Source organism: Dipodomys spectabilis, unplaced genomic scaffold (assembly GCF_019054845.1).
Source record: "Dipodomys spectabilis isolate Male_0828 unplaced genomic scaffold, ASM1905484v1 ptg000004l, whole genome shotgun sequence".
Classification (NCBI taxonomy): Eukaryota; Metazoa; Chordata; class Mammalia; order Rodentia; family Heteromyidae; genus Dipodomys; species Dipodomys spectabilis.
In genome coordinates, this window is record NW_024870681.1 from 1,688,446 (window position 1) to 1,711,415 (window position 22,970).

The 22,970-nt window shown below is 38.4% G+C and overlaps 1 protein-coding gene across 1 annotated transcript in view; it reads left to right on the forward strand.

Moving 5' to 3' along the window:
* Positions 1-22,438, forward strand: part of Nufip2 (nuclear FMR1 interacting protein 2) — a 33,594-nt gene extending 11,156 nt beyond the window's left edge. Inside the window, exons 3-4 of the mRNA XM_042692968.1 lie at positions 10,736-10,768; positions 14,068-22,438. Coding sequence (XP_042548902.1) covers positions 10,736-10,768; positions 14,068-14,120 — 86 coding nt within the window. The 3' untranslated portion in view covers positions 14,121-22,438. The remainder of the gene's footprint in view (positions 1-10,735; positions 10,769-14,067) is intronic.
* The last annotated feature ends 532 nt before the right edge of the window (positions 22,439-22,970 follow it).

Consider the following 22,970-nt stretch of genomic DNA (forward strand, 5'->3'; position numbering starts at 1 on the left):
GCCCAAGAATAGTTGACCAAAAAAAAAAGAAGAAAAAATAATGACTTTATGTCTGCCTGTCTTCCTTGGTCTCTCAATTGGAATGTATATAGTTCAGTAAGCAAATACCATTTTTTATTTATTTTCCCATTCTTTAAAAAATGGTAATAAAACCAGGCATCATAATCCTAGCTACTCAGGAGGCTAAAATCTGAGGATCGTGGTTCAAAACCAACCTGGGTAGGAAAGTCGAGAGACTCTGATCTCCAATTAATCACCAAAACCTGCTTTCTGGGCAGGAAAATCTGAGGTTAGGGTTGTTTTTTTTTTTTTTTGGCCTGAGTTTTGGGTGCTATCTCTGAGCTGTTTTTTTTTTTTTTTTTTGCCAGTTGTGGGGCTTGAATTCAGGGCCTGGGCACTGTCCTTGAGCTTTTTACTCAAGGCTAGCATGCCTACCACTTGAGCCACAGCATCATTTCCACTTTTTCCATTCATGTGGTATTGAGGAATCGAATCCAGGGCTTCATGCATGCTAGGCAAGCACTTTACCATGTAGCCACATTTTCAACCCCAATCCCTGAGCTTTTTTTTTCAAGTCTAGTTCTCTACCACTTAAGCCACATTGCCACTTTTGGCTTTTTCTGCGTAGTTTATTGGAGATAAGAGTCTCATGGACTTTCCCACCCAGGCTGGCTTCAAACCACAATCTTCAGATCTCCTTCTCCTGAGTAGCTAGGGTTATGGGTATGAGCCACGAGTGCATATACTTTTCTCTCATTCTGGCTGCTTTTTGTTTTGTTGGTTGTGCCTTTGATGTCCAGTTTCCAGTATCAACCTTTACCAGTTGGGGTTGGAAGTGTGGCTCAGTTGGTAGAGTGCTAGCCAATGAACAAAAATATTAGGTACTGAGTTTGAGCCTCTGATCTAAAAAAAAGATGTACTAGTTTATTTTGCAAGGAGAGGGGCAAGAATTGAAAGACCAAGGCTTTGTACGTGAGCTACAAACCCCCAAGCCCATTATTTTTTATCAGAATAGTTAAAATCATTTCACATTGCCTTTTATTTTTTTATTTATTTTATTTTTGGGGGGAGGGTCCAGTCGTAGGGCCTGAACTCTGGGCCTGGGCACTATCCCTCAGCTCTTCAGCTCAAGACTAGCGTTCTACCAACTTGAGCCACAGCGCCACTTCTGGCTTTGTTTCTTTTTGCTTATGTGGTGCTGAGGAATCGAACCCAGGGCCCCAGACATGCAAGGCAAGCGCTCTACCACTGAGCCACCTTCCCAGCCTCCTCCCATTATTTCTTAAAATGTTAGGGTTGATAGCTTTTGATGAACATACCGAGATATGTAACTGTTGCCTCCTTTGAAATAATCAGAATGCTTACTTTAGGGTATCCTTTCTTCAAAGGCTCTGAATTCTAGATGGTTTTTTTTTTTTTTTTGGAGGTCTGGTCGCGGGGCCTGAACTCTGGGCCTGGGCGCTGTCCCTCAGCTCTTCAGCTCAAGGCTAGCGCTCTACCACTTGAGCCACAGCGCCACTTCCAGCTTTTTTCTTTTTGCTTATGTGGTGCTGAGGAATCGAACCCAGGGCCTCAGGCATGCAAGGCAAGCGCTTTACCACTGAGCCAACTTCCCAGCCCCTCTAGATGTTTTTAAAATGACTTTTTGATTGAAATGGTCTAAAAGTTATTTAAATCCAATAGAAGTAGGGTAGATTGTTGTAAGTCATGTGTTAGGTTGAAATGTTAATTTAAACTGAGTAGCTTTATCTTGGCTGGTTAGTATTGCTCTGAAGTATGTCAAGTATTAGAAATGCTAATATTTTGGAATAGTCAATGAAATCATATATTGGTAAATTTGACTTAGTGCACAGAGGCAAAGGAGGAATAAAGATTTATATTTCATGATTGGGATAAGTGGAACAATATTAATCTTGTCCTCAGGTTTGCAAGATTAAAGATTAAATGTAAAATTCAGTGTAACTAAAAGATATATAAGAACTCAAAGTCAGCTTTGGAGGAACAGTTCTGAACTCAGGGTCCTGGGCACTATCCCTGAGCCTTTTTTTTTTTTTTTTTTTGTCAGTCGTGGGGCTTGAACTCTGGGCCTGGGCACTGTCCCTCAGCTCTTCAGCTCAAGGCGAGCGCTCTACCACTTGAGCTACAGCGCCACTTCCGGTTTTCTGGTGGTTTATTGGAGATAGGAGTCTCACGGTCTTTCCTGCCCGGGCTGGCTTTGAACTGCGATCCTCAGATCTCAGCCTCCTGAGTAGCTAGGATTACAGGCGTGAGCCACCAGCGCCCGGCTATCCCTGAGCCTTTTTGCTCAAGGCTAACACTCTACCACTTAAGTCATACCTCTCTGATATTTTTCTGGTTAATTAGAGGTAAGAAAGAGCCTCATAGACTTGCCTTCTGCCTAGGCTGACTTTGAATTAGGATTTTCAGATCTTAGCTAGGATTACAGGCTTGAGCCACCAATACCCAGTTAATGAATTTGTGTATGTGTGTTAAGACTAACAACAAAACTTGCAAAATACACAGCCTAGAAATACCAAAAACAAAAAAGTTTGTCTTAAGTTAGCACTTACAAATGGGCAGACAAAAACAAGAGTGCCGGGCGTCGGTGGTTCATGCCTGTAATCCTAGCTACTCAGGAGGCTGAGATCTGAGGATCTCGGTTCAAAGCCAGCCCGCGCAGGAAAGACTGTGAGACTCCTATCTCCAATAAACCACTAGAAAACCAGAAGTGGTGCTGTAGCTTAAGTGGTAGAGTGCTTGCCTTCACTGAGGGACAGTGCCCAGGCCCAGAGTTCAAGCCCTATGACCGACAAAAAAAAAAAAGTATACCATGTTATCGCTGTCTAGAGAAATTTAAATGTAAAGATGACTTATTTAATTATAGCTATAAAATGAACTGTAGTATATATTGTAGTACCTAATAATTTTGTGGCTACTTTGTGGTGTTATTGGGAATCAGAACACAGGCTTGTAGTGTAGCTGGGCAGTATTATAGCACAGCGACCTTGGATTCAATCAACAGCACCCAAAGTGGGGGAAAAAGAACAAACGTACCTTCTGAGTAGATGGTGGCAGGTACTGATCCTAATCTTACTGCTTAAGGGTCAGTAGTATGTAGGTTTTGAGCATTTGTTCCCAGAAGGAACTAAATAGTTCTCCCTCTTCCCTTTCCCTTTCGCCAGACAGGTGGGTTTGAACTCAGGGCCTAGGTGCTATCTCTGAACTTTTTTTGCTCAAGGCTAATGCTTTACCACTTTGAGCTACAGCTCCATTTCTGGTTTCTGGTGGTTAATTGGAGATGGGTCTCATAGACTTCACTGCCCTGGTTGGATTTGAACTTAAGTCCTCAGATCCCAGTCTCTTGAGTAGCTAGGATTATAGGTGTGAGTCACCCACACCCAGCTGTTTTCTCTCATTGGGAATTAAACTGTCTTGCTAGGTAAGTAAAGACCCTACCACCACTGGAGCCACATCACAGAGTATGAACCACCACATATGACATTACATAGTCCTATTTATTTTGGCTGGTCCTGGGGCTTGGACTCAGGGTCTTGGCACTGTACTTGAGCTTGAGCTGCTTTTGCTCAAGGCTAGTGTTCTATTATTGAAGCCATAGCCCCACTTCTGGCTTTTTTTTTTTTTTTTTTTTGGTGATATTGGGGCTTAAACTCTGTGCCTGGGCACTGTCTTCAGCTCAAGGCAAGCACTCTACCACTTGAACCACAGAGCCACTTCTGGTTTTCTGGTGGTTTATTGGAGGTAAGAGCTTCACGGACTTTCCTGCCCAGGCTGGCTTTGAACTGTGATCCTCAGATCTCAGCCACTGTCAATGATTGGCTAGCATCGTACCAACTGAGCCATGCCTCCAACTCCTATCTCAATCTCCTAAGTAGCTATGATTATAGGTATAAACCACTAGTGCCTGGCTTAACTAATGTTTTTTAAAGCCAGGCTAGGTGCCAGTGATCCACACCTATAATGCTAGCTATTTGGAAAACTTGAGATCGACATTTCCATAGTTTAAAGCCAGCTCAGAATTAACACGAGTCTCTTTTTCAACCAGTCCTTGAGTATAGTATACTGCCTGTCATTTCAGCTATGTGGGATGCTGAGATTGTGGGAATGTCAGTTATGTTAAGTGTCTACCTAGCCAGCAGGAGGCCTTGGGTTTTATTTATTTTTTGCACCAGTACTGAGGCTTGAATTCAAGACCCCTCCATTTGAGTTTTTGCTCAAGGCTGTTCTTACCACTTGAACCACAGCTCCACTTCTGGCTTTTTACTGTTTAATTGGAGATAAGAGTCTCATAGACTTTTTCTGCCTAGCTGGCTTGGAAGCACATGATCCTCAAATATCAGTGAGTAGGTAGGATTACACATATGTACCACCAGCTCCCAGCCAGACCCCTGGATTTGTTTGTTTGTTTATTGCCAGCCCTGGGGCTTGAACTCGACTGGGCACTGTCCCTGAGCTTCTTTTGTTCAAGGCCAGCACTCTACCACTTGAGCCACAGTGCCACTTCTGGCCTTTTCTGATTATGTGGTACTGAGCAATCAAACCCAGGGCTTCATGTATGTAAGGCAAGCACTAAGCCACATCCCCAGCCCTAGACCCCTGGGTGTAAATGAAGCCCTCAGTACTACCAAAAAAGAAGCTGGATACCAGTGGCTCCCACTTATAATCCTAGATACTCAGGAGGTTGAGATCTGAAGATGTAAAATAGTACCTTTATTCCCACTAAGTTGTGGGAATAAAGTTGTGTATTTGCTTTGGAAAATATATTTTCCATTAATTAGATTATAAGCCAGACGCCAGTGGCTCATGCCTATAATCCTAGCTACTCTGGAGACTGAGATCTGAGAATCGTGATTCAAAAAAGCCAGCTCACAGGGAAGTCTGTGAGATTCATATCTCCAGTTAACCACCAGAAAACAAGAAGTGGTATTGTACAGAGTGTTCCCCTTGGGCTGAAGAACTCAGGAACAGGGCCCAGGACCAGAGTTCAAGCTACAGGACCAGCAAAAACAGAAAAGGAAAAGGAAAAGAAAAACACTTTATTCAAAAATAAAGGCCTATACCAGGTGCCGGTGGCCCACACCTGTAATCCTAGCTACTCAGGAGGCTGAGATCTGAGGATCACGGTTCAAGCCAGCTAGGGCAGGAAAGTTCGTGAGACTCTTTTATCTCTAACCACCAGAAGTGGTGCTGTGGCTCAAATGGTAGAGCTCTTGCCTTGAGCTATGACTTTGAGCTGAAGAGCTGAGGGACAGTGCCTAGGCCCAGAGTTCAAGCTCCAGGACTGACAAAGGCAGGCCTGTTATTCATAGTGTGTATCCTTGTGACTTAAGAAAAAAAGTTTGCAAAACTCTTAACCAAAGAACCTAAGCATAGTGCACACCTGTCATCCTAGTTACAATGAAAAGTGGGAAGCCAAAGGTGGAATCTCAGTCCAGTTGTTCACTTTTTCCTGCTCAACTCAAAAATAGCATATCTGGGGCTGGGAAGGTGGCTCAGTGCTTGCCTTGCATGCATGAGGCCCTGGAGTTCCATTCCTCAGCACCACATAAGCAGAAAAAGCTGGAAGTGAGTGGCGCTGTGGCTCAAGAGGTAGAGTGCTAGCCTTGAGCTGAAGAGTTGAGGGACAGCGCCCAGGCCCAGAGTTCAGGCCCCACAACTGACAAAAACAAAACAAAATAGCATATCTGCTGGCAAGTATGAAGTCCTTTATAGCACTAAAAAAAAAAGGCGCAAATACTTGTGTGTATTTGTTTTTGTCTTGTTGGACCCAGGGCCTCATGTGTGTGCTCCTGATAGCCCTAGAGCTTTTTTTTTTTTTTTTTGGTCATGGGGCTTGAACTCTGGGCCTAGGCACTGTCTCTCAGCTCTTCAGCTCAAAGCCATAGCACCACTTCTGCTTTTCTGATGGTTTATTGGACATAAGACTTTCCTGCCTGGGCTGGTTTTGAACTGGGAGTCTCTCAGATCTCAGCCTCCTGAGTAGCTAGGATTGTAGGCATGAGCTACTTTTGTTATTGTATTTTGCTGTTGTATATGCCTACTAGAGCTTGAACTCTGTCAGCACTCTTCTTCCTTTTTTTTTTTTTTTTTTTTGGTCGGTCGGGGGCCTGGGTGCTGTCCCTCAGCTCTTCAGCTGTAGTGCTCTACCACTTGAGCCTCAGCCCCACTTCGGGCTTTTTCTACTTATAGGGTGCTGAGGAATCGAACCGAGTGCCTCATGCATGTAAAGCAAGCACTCTACCACTGAGCCACCTTCCCAGCTATCTTCCTCCATTTTTTTCCCTTCAAGTCTAGAGCTCTACCACTTGAGCTACATTTCCACTCGTATGTGTATGTGTGTGCATTTGCATGTGTGTGGGTACTAGGGCTTGAACTCAGTGCCTGGGCACTGTCCCTGAACTTCTTGTGCTCAAAGCTAGTACTTCACTTGAGCCACAGCTCCACTTTTGGCTTTTTGGTGGTTAATTAGAGATAAGTCTCATGGACTTTCTTTCTCCAAGCTGGCTTTGAATTGGGATCTCTCTTACCTTAATTCTCCTGAGCAGGATTTACAGGTATGAGCAGCTGGCACTGTGCTCACTTCTGACTTTTTTTGTTTTGTTTTGTTTTGGTTGTGGGGCTTGAACTCTGGGTCTGAGCGCTGTCCCTCACCTCTTCAGCTCAAGGCGAGCACTCTACCACTGGAGCTACAGCGCCACTTCCATCACTTCTGACTTTTTGGTGGTTAATTGGACATAAATAAGATTCTCAGTTTTCTGCCCAGGCAGGCTTAATTGCAATCCTCAAATCTCAGCCTTCTGAGTAGCTAGGATTACAGGTGTGAGCCACCAGTTTTGGTTGTTTTTTTTTTGGGGGGGGGGGGTCCGGTCGTGGGGCCTGAACTCAGGGCCTGGGTACTGTCTCTTAAGTTCTTCAGCTCAAGGCTAGTGCTCTACCACTTGAGCCACAGCGCCACTTCCGGCTTTTTCCTTTTTGCTTATGTGGTGCTGAGGAATCGAATCCAGGGCCTCATGCATGCAAGGCAAGCACCTGAGCCACCTTCCCAGCCCGCACCCTAGGGTTTTGGTGTATAAAAATTTCAAATTGTATGGTAATGACCTAGATTACAGATTTTTAGCATAATTGTCTACTTGCATATATTGAAAGAGTGAAACCTGGGCTTAAACCACCAGTAATTACCTAATTAGATGCTGTGGTCCTTCAAAAAAGAACTGGCAGGTTAAAATTTTGATTGAGAAGCAGTAATTAACAATTTAAATGTCCATTATTAGTGGAGCATGGTAAAGAAAAAACACAAAGATACTCTTATTAGCCTTCATATAGTTGAAAACACCTTCTATAGGTTCTTTTTTTTTTTTTGTCAGTTGTGGGGCTTGAACTCGGCCTGGGCACTGTCCCTCAGCTCTTCAGCTCAAGGCGAGCGCTCTACCACTTGAGCTATAGTGCCACTTCCTGCCCAGGCTGGCTTTGAACCGAGATCCTCAGATCTCAGCCTCCTGAGTAGCTAGGATTACAGGCGTGAGCCACCAGCGCCCGGCCTATAGGTTCTTTAGGATAGTTAAAACCTAAGAGGTGACAAATACATGTGCTTTCATTGTTGTGTTTTTTAAACTGATATTATTTCTCTTTTGGATCTTAATGTTTCATGGGAACTTATTTGTTGGTTGGTTGGTTGGTTTGGTTTAGTTTAGTGCTAGTCCTGGGGCTTGAACTTAAGGCCTGGACACTGTCCTTGAGCTTTTTTCTGCTCAAGGCTAGCATTCTGCCACTTGAGCCACAGCTTCATTTCCAGTTTTTTGATGGCTAAGTGGAGGTAAGTTTCATGGACTTACTGCCCAGGCTGGCCTCAAACTGCAGTCCTCAAATCTCAGCCTTCTGAGTAGCTAGGATTACATGTGTATCAAGGCCTCTATTTGAGGACAATAAAATTTTCTTAACAGCAATCATTTAAACTTCTTAGCATTCAAGTAAATCCTTAAGCTAAATGTTCTAGTTAGTGTAAGAAAATAACTAGGGGCTGGGAAGGTGGCTCAGTGGTAGAGCACTTGCCTTGCATGCTCGAGGCCCTGGGTTCGATTCCTCAGCACCACATAAGAAAAAAGCCGGAAGTGGCGCTGTGGCTCAAGTAGTAGAGCTCTAGCCTTGAGCTGAAGAGCTGAGGGACAGTGCCCAGGCCCAGAGTTCAGGCCCCACTACTGGACCCCCCCCCCCCCAAAAAAAAAAAAAAAGAAAAGAAAAGAAAAAAGAAAATATCTAAACTGTGGAAACTGGGTATTTGCCAATGCAAATTTTTGTTTCTTTTAAATGCTGTGTGTATGTGCATGGACTAAGCCTGGGGCTTGAACTCGGCCTGGGTGCTCTCCCTAAGCTTTTTTCTCAAGGCTAGCATTTTACTACTATGGCACAGCTCCATTTCCAGCCTTTTTGGTGCTTAATTGGAGAGTAGAGTCTCACAGATTTTTCTTGTCCAGACTGGCTTTAAACCACAGTCCTCAGATCTCAGCCTCTTGAGTAGCTAGGACTATAGGAATGAGCCCAGCTCATTTGTTTTTAAAGTAGTATGATTTGTACAATAACTTGTGACTGAATATCCTTCCTCCTCCAGAAACAGGGCAAAGACAGGAAAAGGGAACTGTTATAGTAAGTTCAGTGTGCTGAAATGAAAGATTTAATTATTAGGTATAGATTTATCCTTGTAAGCAAACTTAAAAATGAATATCTTGGTTTTTTTGTCTCAGCTATATCAACCAAGACAAGGTTTATCTTTAGGATACTGTCTAAAACTAATAAAATTAGAAACAATATTTGGAGTATATTCTTAAAGATTAAATTGATGATAGTTCTTTTCACTTTTTTTGGTGGGTCCTGGGGCTTGAACTCTGGGCCTGGGCACTGTTCCTCAGCTCTTCAGCTCAAGGGCAGTGCTCTACCACTTGAGCCACAGCGCCACTTCCGGTTTTCTGGTGGTTTATTGGAGTTTCACGGACTTTCCTGCCCGGGCTGGCTTTGGGGTGATCCTCAGATCTCAGCCTCCTGAGTAGCTAGGATTATAGGCATGAGCCACCAGCACCTGGCTTCTTTTCCCTTTTTAGGCCTCTCAGGAGAAGAAAATTTTCTGTTGATACTGATGTCTGAACTCAGGGTCTCTCACTTATGAGGCAAGCAGTCTTGTCACTTGAGCCAAGCCAAATTATTTTTGGGATAAAGTCTTATGTTTTTGCCCTGAATTGGCTTTGGACCTGATCCTTATCTTCCTTTGTGTAGCTGAGGTTACAGATGTGTACCATCACAAGAACATTATAATTTTTAATTATATAGTTTTTGTTTTTTGTTTTCGGTTTCTGGAGAGGTTATATTATGACATAATTGCAATCTATGTCCAACTATATGCCATCTTAATGCTCCAGTTTTATTTTTATTGCTAATAAATCAGACTATATTGTTACATAGGATTGAGTTATATAGAGAATAATAGTCTTTTTGTTAAAATGATAGTTGTATGTCTTGAGCAGTGACTGAAGCTTTGTAATCCTGGCTACTTGGAAGGCAATATTGGTTAAAGGCCAGTCTGTACAAAAGACAATTCATGACTCCATTTCAAGTTATAACTGGGTGTGGTGGCGCCCCCTTGTCATCCTCAGCTATGTGCAGGGCAGTACAAATATGGTCCCAATTCAGGCCAGCCTAGGTGCTAACCTACACAAAAAGGGGTTGTGGAGTGGATTAAGTGAAATAGAGTGCTTTCCTAACAACTGCTCAAGCCCTCACCCCCACCCCTACCCCAAAAAATGTATGGCTTAGTTTTCCTTTTACTGAGTGGTTTTGTTTAATCTCTATTTCCTTTCAAGGTACAATTCTTTAGCTTTTGAAGTGTTAATAGCCATTTGCTGTTGTTACCAAGATGCCTATTGTGAAACTTTGTGTGCTAGCTAAGTAGACTTAGTTTCACTACTGTTTGGCCATGTATATATTTCCTTACTGTGCAATGTTAAAGTAAGGAGGAAGATACGTGGATGAAACTGGAGCAGATGAGGATAGTGTCATTAACAAGTGGATATGGATGAACATTTTTAACTTTATTGTTTGAAATAAAGAGTGGAGGTATAGTTTAGAGGTCAGTTCTACTTGCTTTCCTAGGTGCTTGAACTAATGAAACAGAAAATTTAATCAACACCAGGCTGTTTTAAGAAATAGCATTTGATCTATATCTTTTTCTTTTCTTTTCTTTTTTTCTTTTTTTTATTTGCTGGTCCTGGGCCTAAATTCTGGGCCTGGGTGCTGTCCCTCAGATTTTCAGCTCAAGGCTAGTGCTCTACCACTTGAGCCACAGGGCCACTTCTGGCTTTTTCTGCTTATGTGGTGCTAAGGAATCAAACCGAGGGCCTCATGCCTGCAAGGCCAGCACTCTACCACTGAGCCACCTTCCTTGCCCCCTATAGCTTATTTCTTCATGTATTGGTTATTTGGGAAGATAAAATTGTGCTAATTTTAGATAATTGACTGTAATCAACACACTTAAGACACCCTTGATGACACTTAAGAATTACTTGAAAATTTCAGTGCTTTGTTTGCACCTCATAGAATTATGCTATTTTCCAACCCTATCTCAAGCCAAGCAGTAATCAATCTAGACTTTTTAGATTTAAAATGAAAATATATAGCCTCATAGACTCCTTTGAAACTTGGTGTATGAAAGTCTTTTTTTTTTTCTTTGCAGAAATGGAGTCTATTTGGAATTTGCAGAAGCAAGGTAAGAATAGATTACTTGAAATGCTAATACTAACCAAAACTCATTATTTTTTAGTTTAATAGTGACCTAATAGACTTTATATTTTGTGTTAATTTAATAACTAGTCAAAAGTCACTAGCTGCTGCCATACCAGAACTGCTAAGGATGGGGTACCATTGTAAGTTTAAAAAAAAAAAAACTGTGATAAAAGAATCTTTTTCATCTGCTGAATGAAGAACTTAAATTTTTTCTGCTTCTGATTGTGAAGATTAAGATGTAGCTCAATGATAGAATATATAATTTGTAATCTAGGAACAATGTTTTTCTACTTTGACCAGTGATACAAGTGATAGCCTAAGAACTGAAATTTACAGTTTAAGAAAAATTTGCTATTTTATTTAGTTATTTAGTTATTTGCAGTCCTAGGGCAGATTGAACTAGGCACCATTTTTCTGCGTATTGGGCAAGTGCTCTACTACCTGAACCACATCTCCAGCCCTAAGATATGCTATTACAGAAAACATTTCTAGACTATGTTCTCTGAAAAGGTGCTCAGGAATATAAAGAATAGCATATTTTCCCTCTTTTGAACCTCCTATTTAGAATTTTCAAGAAATTAAAATTAGTTATACTAATCACTTGCCTTCATATTAAAATGTGATGTTGTATGGAATATGAATAGAGTTCAGATTTTGATTGGATAACTAGTTACTGACTAATGGGTTCAGATTTGTAGAAACATGTAACAAAATTAAATCATATACCCATCTGTAAATAGGTTTCAAAGAATATGAAATTTCTAGAATATTAGAATTTTATTTGAACCACAAGACATTATATTGAGGCCCACAGAGCTTACTATATAATAAAATTAGATCTAGGGCTAAAATACAAGTTCCTCTGATTGCTTAACATTGCTTTCTCTTTATTTTTGCTTTGTTCTGGGGCTTGAACTCAAAGTCTTGAGCTTATTGATCTTATAGTTGGTGCTACTCTACCAGATGGAGCCATACTTTCAGGCTGTCTTTTTGCTGACTAAGTCAAGATGCAGTCTGGAGTACTTTTATTCCCCAGCTGGCTTCAAATATCTATCCTCCAGGTCTTGGTCTCCTGAGGAGTGAGCCACTGTGCCCAACTTTTTTTTTTCTTTTTGTGTCAGTCTTAGGGCTTGAACTCAGTGCCTGCGTGCTGTCCTTGAGCTTTTTGTTCAAGGTTAGTGTTTTGCCACTTGAGCTTCAGCTCCACTTCCAGCTCTTTTTTTATGATTAATTGTAGAAGAGTACCAAAAGTCTGCCAACTTTTCCTGCCTGGCTGGCTTCAAACCACAGTCCTCAGATCTCAGCCTCTTGTAGCTAGGATTACAGGGATGAACCACTGGCACTTGGCTCTCCTTACTTTGTAATATCAAGTCTTTTGTCTAACACGGTTGTAGCTTGAAGATAACTTAGCAAACTTAAGTCATTTTGAATGCTTTCTACGAACCTTTTTTTGGCGGGGGAGGAAGGTCAGTCCGGGGACTTGAACTCTAGGCCTGGGTTCTGTCCTCAGCTCTTCAGCTCAAGGCTAGTGCTCAATCACTTGAACCACAAGCACCACTTCGGTTTATTGGAGATAAGAGTAGTCATGAGCCACGGGCACCTGGGTCTATGAACCTTTTTAATCAACACATGGGAAAAAAACCTAAAAGATATTACACCCTGTAAAAGTAGAAATATCTAATGTCTGTACTAATACCACTAAGAATGAAAACTATTATGAATATTACCTTCATAGCAAGTTGCCAGTTGTGACCCTTGAACTTCCATACTGAACTCTAGAAGATTTTATATTTATTTTTTTTATTGTGCCAGTTCTGAGGCTTGAACTTAAGGCCTGGGCACTATCCTTGAGCTTTTTGCTCAAGAATGATGTTCTATCACCTGAACCACAGCTCCACTTCAGGTATTTATTTATTTATTTTGGTCATTTGTGGGGCTTGAACTCAGGGCCTCGGCACTGTCCCTGAGCCTCTTTGTGCTCAAGGTTAGTGATTTACCACTTGATCCATAGGGCCACTTGCATTTTTTAGTGATTCATTGGAGATAAGTGCCTCATGGGAACTTTCCTGAGTGGGCTGGCTTTGAACCATAATCCTTAGATCTCAGCCTCCTGAGTAGGATTACAGGCTTGAGCCACTAGCTACCTGGCTCACTTCTGGCTTTTTGGTGGTTAATTGGAGACAAAAGTCTCATTGACTTACCTGCCTCGGCTGGCTTCCAACCACTGTCTTCAGATCTCAGACTCCTGAGTAGTTGGGATTTATGGGCTTCAGCCAGGGGCACCAAGCTACACTAAATTCTTAAGCTAGGATGAGCTTGAGTTCAATATTAATTTTCAGACCTTTACAATTTTCTGTTGAATTTTACTGATCTATTTCTTACTACAGCATATATGCTTTATTATTATTAAGTAGTTGTACAAAGGTGTTCTTATTCCACATGTCAGGTTAAGTGTATATACTTGTAAAAAGTTTTTAGGATTAGTAGAAATAAAGCTAATAAAAATACTGTCTTTCCAGAAGAAGAATGTAGCTAGCTAAATAATGGTAATTTATAGTGGCCCCATGTTCTTTGTCCAAATGTACTTTTCACAGTTTATATTTTGAACCCAGAAGATCCATATTTGTTTTCTTTTTGTTTGTAGTGGGGATTGAACTCTGTGCCTCTTACATTTAAGCACATGCTCTTATCTCTAAACTACATCTCCAGCTCCGACTTTTACTTTTGTTGAGAATGAAGACTTGTGGTAGTAGTTTGGTGGGAAATAAAGAGTAAGCAAGTCATACTTAGGGGACTATATAATAGGTAGTTTTGCCAAACTAGTGTAACTTGAAATGTTTGGTGCTAGGTTTTACTTTAAATGTACTTTGCTGAACAGAATATATTAGTTAAAATAACAAATTTTAATTTGAACTGAGCATGGAGACACTATAATATCAGCTTACATGAAAGCTGAAACAGGAAAATGGTGAGGTTGAGCCAGCCTGAGCTGCATAGTGAAACTCTGTCTTAACTTCATTACTTTTTCTACCCTATTCCCCAAAAAGGAAAATTGATTTCATTTGCTAAAGAGAACAAAATGTAAATCTAAGTGTTGCTTTTAGTATTTGATTATGATTTAAATATTTTTCTTGTTTCACTTTTAAATACTTTCATAACCAGGAGAAACACATAAAACAAGGACAATTTAAATATTGATTAATTGGTGTTTGCTTTTACATGAATGGCATTTTGGTGTTCCAGCCCTCATTCTTAATTTTTTTTTTTTAATTTTCCCACCAGATCCCAAAAGGATAATCACTTACAATGAAGCCATGGATAGTCCAGATCAATGAAGGACCAGACTGCCTATTTGTAACCTTTCTGCAGCATTAGAGCCACCGTTCATGGGGGACACAAGGCTTTTATGCTCCTAGATCTTCAACGCAGCAGAGGAACCATAAGTAGAATCACAGGATAATATATACAAATATATATATATACATATATATATATAGTTATTTAAAAAAAAGGCAACTGAAAGTAATTAGACTTCTTAAGGAATCAAATTTATTTCAAGAGACTACACATGGTTATTTAATCTCCGGTACTGAATAGTTTTTTGTTTTTATTCCTTTTGTTAGTTTTTGTTTTTAAGTGTGAATGCAAGTGATTAATGAATACAGACTTAACAAGCGTGGTTCTAAAGTTCCTGCTGTCATCACTTTGGGCAACAAGTGACCCACTGGAAAGGCAAATCCACTTAAAATATCTCTGTGTCTTTGTTCTGTGACTAAAGTGATACACTAATCACGGGGAACCCAGAATGATTCAACATTTTCCCCTACTCCTCCCTGATCTTTTGGTTTTACTTTTAAGCCCTGCTAGAATGCTGGATAAATGCCTTGAAGTTTGCAGGGTGTATTTTTTTTTAGCGAATATAATTTGCATGTCTTGCCAGAAGTTAAGCAGCCTCTGTGGGGTGTTGGGGAAATATTATCTTTTCTTTTCTTTTCTTTTCTTTTGGGGGGGTGGGATAGGGGAGGGCTTCAAGTTCTATCTACAATTCTGGAATAGTTGATGGATACATAGTTAACTAGCTTTGGTTACATGTTAAACTTTGGTAACAACTGAAGAATATATTGAGTATCATTTAAAGAAAAGTTGCAGAACAAGCAATTGGCTTAGATATGGAAAAAGTACTCCTGTGCCCATATTTTAATGTAATTGTGTAACTGGGAGCAAAAATATATTCTGCTTTTCAACTGTAGGTGCTCCAGACTTGCTCTCTGTCTCTTAACACTAAATGTGCAGTTTCTTGTTTTTCATCAAATATCTAAGAAATTTGTGTACATTTCTTTAAATTCTCTTTAATTTCTGAGCAAAATCTAAAAGGAGAGGAAAAGAGCCCAGAAAAACTTCTCATGTTTTTAGCCAGTAAGGAGGTAATAAACCCTGCTTATAGAAGCTGTTTTCATGCAAATTATACTTCTAAGCTTATTAGCTTCTAATTATATCTTAATAAATATATTTTATTATTAGAGCAAAATGGGTTTTTAAGGAAAATAATGTGAAATTTTGGAAATTTTCTTTTGGGCAGAGAAGAGCATTAGCCCTGTCTTATCATCACATTGCCATCCTGTTGCACTGCAGCTTGTGTATAGCATGCTAAAAATAAATTTTGTGTGTGTGTGTGTGTGTGAGAGAGAGAGAGTGTATGTGTGTGCACAGAAAAACTAAGGGTCCAATTTTAAGATTGGGTGATGTTGGTGACATAACAAGTTTTCTGGCCTGACATAGCATCACATCACACACATACATGCAGAGAAATTAGTATATCCATGTATGTCAAATACTGGTAAAATAGCAGGGCATTTATATAAAGAGAGTTGTAGTCTTCTAATAAAAATAGACTGGATCCCTTGATATTTGGAGAGAAAGTAACTACTTTTTGCTCTATCATTTTGCTTAAGAAATGTCTAGTTTTTGAGCGACTGTAGTATGGATGAGTTTTCTTGTTGATTGAGACTTTTAACAAGTAATTTACAAAAGAAGTTGTTGGGCTGAACATAGAGAAAATATCTTTTTAGTCTGGATTTCTGCCCTGCTTAGATTTAAAAAAAGTATAAGCATGGATTGCCAATTCCACTTGATGTAAACAAAACTTTTTATACATAATATATATATATATAACTTATTGTATCAGTCCAGGTTCAGAAACTTGTGGTAGGCCAGTTTCAGATAGTTTTCATTTCACCTGTAAACTGTATCACTTTTACTGATATATTGTAATTTTTCAATGTATAATATGTTTACAGATGTGCCCTGCATTTAGTCTGCCTTGTTCCTATTTTGATTTTTGTTGAGTCTCCTGCCTGCTTGCCAAAAGCTAGGATGCTTCAGGCCCATGTACAATTGAAAGCAGAGGCATCCTTGAGCTTTAAAGCATTGAACAAACTGGAAAATGCAACATACCACATATTGAAGTGGAATTAAGTCTGTGTTTTGTGTTTTTTTTTTTTAATAAAAAATTTCAAAAAAAATTTTAAAAAAAGATAATAACCTTGATTAAAAGAGGAAAAAAAGGCTCCAGTTTGTTTTACAGGTTTTAAAGTTCTTCTGTGTGTTCAATTGCCTTGTGTAACCACTTGTCGCCTTAGGGCCAGATCCCTACCCTTTCCCCCCTTTTCGGTGTCCATTTTGCTTGCCTGAAACTTCAAAGTTCTGTCTCACAACTCACAAGAAACTCTGGGTTTGTGACATAATGGAGGTGAGTGAACATATATCCAAAAAAAAAAAAAACCTCCCCCAAATTGGGTTTTTATTTTAGAAGCAACAGTTAAATTTACATAACCTTTAGAAAGCTTTCACTTTCTTACTTCCCTTTCCATATCCCTCAGGACTCTTTTGTTCAGAGAAGCCTAAATGAGAATGTATTCCTTCTCTGTTTGTCCAAAGGATATTTGAGTCTCACTTCTACATGAAACAATGCAACATTTCACTTTGATTTCTTCACTGAATTTTTCTTGATATGGTTAGAAGTGTACAGTAGTTAGAAATGCTTCTTAACTTTCTGGGAATCCTTGTGCCCCATCATATTAACTGTCAGTATTTTGGGGGCATTGGATTTAATGGACTTAATTGCCTAGGTACAAGCAGGACTTTGGGACAAATCTCCTTTGTGCTGTTTGGTTATACTTAACTCTACTTGTTGCAATCTTTCTCCTTAGGTCCTCACACAATTCCTTACAGAGCACTTATTAAAAAAAAAATCTTAAGAGTTGATCTGTTTTCTGATTATTTTTGTGTAAGCTTTTTAAACTTCAGCTGTGATTAATTTAGCACATTTAAATAACAATATGTAATTGTTGGTATAAAGAATTTTCCTTCAACTCAGAGTATTAGTACTGTAGCATAAACCAAATACAGTCTAGAGGGCGTTTTTAACATCCCTCTATTAAAAAGACTGAAACAGGTGTGTGTGTGTGTGTGTGTGTGTGCGCGTGTGTGACAAATGGAGATAAAGAATTAGTAAATGAATGTGTAAGACATTAGTATTCAGAGAATGAAACTTGTATTTATTTTGTGCCATTTGTTTTCATTACAAGAATAAAGTCAGTTGGTTTAAATACTTAAAAGGGGGTAGTATTTGAAAAATGGCACTAAGAATTAAATTGTGACCTATTTTTTTAATAGCTATGAAGATACTAATTATGGGTGAAGATTTCTTTTTAAATTTGTCTTAAGATTGTAGGCTTTTGTGTCACATACCACTCACTTTTGTGTAGATGTCTTGAATCTCCTTTCCCTACAAAAGACAGGGTGTATTTATCTTTCTCTTTATTCACTATCCTCCCCCCTTGCTGAAGTTAATTGCAGTCTTTCCCTCTTCTTCACATAAAGTATATTTACAACATCTCTAATAGCCTTTCTCTACTTTCTGAGAGGATAGACAAGAAATGATAGCTTATTTTGGTTTTTAAATAGAGGTTAAGAGAATTTCCATTTTAGAATTTTGCTGTCCTAAACATCTGCTTACCTAGTCATCACTCAATCTGCAAAAAACTTATAAAAGGAAAAGTGCTGCATTGTTTTTTCAAATAACAAATTTTAGGAAAGTAAACTGCAACTATGGGAGTTGTCCACAATATAAAAATATGCTTCACAAGTTAAGACATAGCAGCAGTTATTTCATACTTGGCTGTTTAAACTTGCTAATCCATATCAGAGGCATCTAATGACTTTAACTTTTTGGGGGGACAGAGTCAGTATATCTCAGGCTGGCCTTAAATGCCTGAGTGCTGGGATTTAGGTAATCGCTTTCAACATTCTGCTTCTAATTTTTCTTTTGTAATGGTAAACTTTAAACAGAAAAAGCCATTTAGTGTGACATTGTATGTTATATACCAAATGGCCACAGGCAAGGAAACTAAAAAGGACTTTACTCAGTTTTAAATTTCATCAAATAAGAATCATTCTTGCAAGGCTTTCTTCAGAGAAGTTGGTTAAAAGTCAAATTTCCAAGGGTTATGGGTATAGTTAGGCCCTTGGATATGTATACTCAATACCTGAGCCTTCTTAATAGCTACCCATGGAGAACTGATACACTGTTGTGGGGTGAAAATGTATACGCTGAACAATAGTTTCTATGATAAAGCATGTTGATACCACATACATCAAGGTAAACTGATAGGATGTTGTATATTAGTCCTACCATAATTAAAGATTTTTGAAGGAAAGAGGGTAGGATTTGCTTATCTCCCTTTCAAAATAGTTCATGTTTTGAAAGGGCAGAGGATGAGGTTGAAGCATAAGTACTGCTTTAAATTTGTCAGAGCCACATAGATTAACTTCTTAAAAATCAATGTTATTTTTAATGACAAAGTAGGATTATTTCATGGTGAAAAAGTTGGACTTCTGGGTATCTTAAAAATTTTCTAACCAAAAGCTATTAAGGTATATGAAAACTAGGACTACCCTGAGTTGGTTTAAAGAATGATAAATCTGTCGACTCCGATCAAAAACACTGCTTTACTGAGTTAAATTTCACACTATTTTGCTGCTCAAGAAAGGTCTTAAAGTAGTTAAAGAATGCCAGCTTTAAATTAAAGAATGCCAGCATCTGTAATCAACATCCAGTGAGTCAACAAGGTTATATTGCTTTTACATTGGGATGTCCAATAGCAGTTAAAGGCTGGAAATGAACAGCTAATCTATACATGATGTGATTGCTGAGTCAGACTTCCCTACTCATAAAATTTTGTTACGTCAGTTCTAAAGCCATTTTATAATTCTGCAGTATCCCTTTTCTACAGCCTTAATAGCTATAGCTTTGGGGGTTTTTTAGTTCAGTTTTTGCTTTAAGTTTATCAAAATTGTACTCTACAGATCAACAAACCAATTTTTGAGGTAAATTACATAGTTTACCATAAGCCCTTTTTTTCCTCAGGTGCTAAACAAAGGCTCATAAAAGGGATAACTGCTTTAGTAGAGTCTGCTTTATTAAAATATATTTCTTTTGCTAGATGTAAAGATCTGGTGTTAAGTGGTTTTAATATGTAAATATGATTGAATGCTTTTAGTTTGGCCCTTGTTTATTCTGTTGTCATTTATCCTTTATAGAGGAGGATCCTTTTCAAGATCTTGAATCATTTCATTAGGTATTGTTGCATTTTTAGAATGAAAACAACTGTTTTCTGTCTTAGATTAAGCCTGCTGCTGCTATGAGAACTGAAAATCAAGAATGTGATGCACTTTTTACATTACTGTATACATTACATATACCATAGTTTGCTTTGATACATTTTCTGTAGCACAGCCACTAACAAAAGTAAATGAAGTTTATAATGCCCTTTGGGAGGAAATTAGTACAAGTAACTAATCATCGTTGGTATTGGTCTATGAAGGACAATAACTTGGGAAAATAAAAATTCTGTTTAACACATTTTTTGGCCTTAAAATATCTTCTACTACTGAAAATACTTTAAATCTTAGCTTTGTTTCTATTACTCCCTCTCTGCCTCTCAAAAAGAATTGGAAAGAATGACCTAAAGAAAATAGTATCATTGACTTGTTATTGATCTTTTAGAAAACAATTGACAATTTAACTTACATTAGCTGGAGGTTTTGTGTGCAGGAAGAATTAATACTGTTCTGTACCAGTTACATACACTCAAAGTTTCAAAATGTTTTACTTCTCTAGCATTTTTTACTTAATGTGATAAACTTAAGTATATTAAGAATGCTACTTGACAAAAGAAAAAGTCATTTCTCAAGCACATACCCAAACGTGAAGGAGATGGAACCCAAAATAATAGAACAATAATGAGAGAACACCAGATGAGGTGGAGGAATATGAAAGATTTGTGGTCCAAAGTTATCTGGTTATATTTTGATGTTGCCAATATTGCAGAGCCAAAATTTTCATTTGCTTATTTAATATATTTGTTGGCCAGAGATCTATTTTTATATCAATGTGCCTTGCATGTATATTGAAAAAAAATTGAAAGGCCATGTAGTAATGCCTGAAATAGTTGATGGTTCTCACCACCTCACGAATTTTTATGCAGTATGGAAAGCTCATTCTGTTGCGCTACTGGTGCTCTGTTCAAAAGTTACAGATCTTCTCAAACTGGAACTATTTTACAAACTAGGGAAGTGACTGACTTTCGGGTTTTTTTGTTTTGTTTTTAGTCCTGTTAGTGGCTGTTCTGTAGTGAGAAGTAGTAAAAAGAATTCTTCACTCCCTTTCCCGTTCTCCCCAGCACCTTCAAATAATGTGATAACACCATTTCTTGTGTGCTTTGAAAAAGTTTCAGCTTGCTGTCTCCTTTAGTGTTATAAAAAGTGTTATTAAAAGCGTTTGCAAAATTTAGGGAGATGATGGAGTCCATGTTAATTTGGGATTCTGTATGAGCTTTGATCCAAGTTATTGGCTCTTTCTAACTTAAAATTTTTTATTGTTAAAGCACCTTGCTTAGAAATTTTTAAATATTTATGTCTGCAACAATTGTCTCAAATAATAAACTGTGCAATTTTGTCATTAAAGGAAAAAAAATCTGAATTCTCCCTAATGTGACTTGTTAGTTTTTCTGTATTTCCTGCCAGTGTAAATGTGAAAAGCTTTGCTTGCATTACGTTTTAGAAATGCATTTTGCACACTTTCGCTGAAGCTCCGTGAAGAGGTTAGATCTAAGTAGACGAATAAAGCTATGCACATATTTTGAAAGTTTAATTCGTGTGTCATTACCAAAAGTGACCTATCATTATTTTACTGTTTTTAGCTTTACCATCTTCAGAAACATGGCTCAAAGTTATAGTTCTGGGCTAGCTCATCAGTGGAACTAGAAGAGAGGGAAACTGGCACCTATTTTAATAAAAGTTCAGTTTAAATGAGCTTGACTTGTATCTCTTTAAGGGCTTTTCTTGAAACAGGGCAGTTTTATCAGCTTTACAAACCATTGGATGTTCTTCCTGAGTTTTTTTTTTCCTTTTATGAAAAATAGTAATTCAAACAAATGAAGGAAAGACCTTTGCCACATGGAGCTTTGTGACATTTTGTATGTCTTAAAAGCTAGTTTAAAAGGTAGGCCAACCTTTTTTTATTTTAGCATGAATTTTCAATTGCTGAATGTTGATATCAGTATCATTCAGTTGGTTAAAAATCAAAGCACAGATTGTTTTAAAGATAATGTGTATTTTATTAAAAATTTGCCCAAAGTGATTAGAAAAAATTTAGTAATTGGGCATATTTGGTTCAGTTGCTACAGTTTGCATGTACTAAATAGCTTTACTTCACATGTATGTGTACTTACAAGGTTGTGTAGATGTATTGGCCAGGTCTTGTCAAATCATGTTTTAAAAGATACTTAGTATATCTCTTTAGGAACTTTGTAAGAGAGGCTAATAAGTTTTAAGTAGAAGACTTCCTAATGGTATTTTCCCCATGCTCCTAGATATAAAATTTCCATTTTATAGCTTTTCCTATATATAGAAGATGGTTTCTAATCTCATGAAGTGTGCTCTTGATATATGTTGATTTTGAAAATTGGGCAGAACCCTCCTGTATCTAACTGTACTAGTCAAGATTCAAATGGTGGCCCATAATGAATGCAAGGCCTTAAAAAGCAGAAATGGAGGAGTGTAGCAAGGCATTATCTTAAATGGCTTTGACTACTATTAAGCATCTGCCAGTAGTTCACTTTATGTTTAGTATTAGAATGTTCTGGAGGAGCAAAGTAATTGTCTAGTGTGCATAGGCACTTGGGAGCTGGGTTAACTACTTAATTTGTGGAAAGGATAATTAGTGGATTACAGTTAGGGTTGTTTTTTTTTTTCATTTGCCCCCTCAAATACTTTTTAATGTTGTTTTGCCCAGTAAAAAAATAAATAAAGATAGCTCTTTTTTAGATGTAAGAACAGTGACCAGAAATTTGCCCTTTTGCTAAATGCTTAGATATTTGCTATAGCTGTTCTGATGTCATGGATTATGAGGAAGTATCAGCTACACGATCTTCCTTTATTGATGTCTTAATGTTCAGTGTTTTAAATATATAAATTACAGTCTACAACCATACTCAGATTTCCTTATTTTATCAGGAAAAAAAACGAGATTTGTAGATCAAATTAAGAGACAATAAGTGTACATTGTTGAATAAAAAAATTTTAAAGCTTATGAAGTGCTTGTGTTATTTTTTGTGTGTGCTTTAAGTCTACTGAAAACTGTTGTAATATGACATTGAAAATGACTTCTCCAATGGATCAGATATACAAAGGACTTAAATGTAAATTGTACTATGTTTTTTGTTTTTGTTTTTTTGGTGCTAGTTAGTCCTGGGGGCTTGAACTCAGGGTCTGGGCACTCTTCCTGAGCTGCTTTGCTCAAGGCTAGCATTCTTATCACTTGGGCCACAGCACCGCTTCCGGCTTTTTTTGTTTATGTGGTTCTAAGGAATCACACCCAAGGCTTCATGCATTCTGGGCAAGTGTTCTACCACTGAGCCACATACCCAGCCCACTTTTATTTTTTATCATACAGGCTATTACAGTATTTACAGCTATGAGAGCAGCTTGTCTGGCTTTTTTTTTTTTTTTTGAGGATATTAATCCTTAAGTTCTTGCAATTAAAATATAAAATCAAAGTTGAGCTAACCATTTAAGCAACTTTTGTGGAAATAGTATGGCAATAGGCATGTTGAGAAATTTCC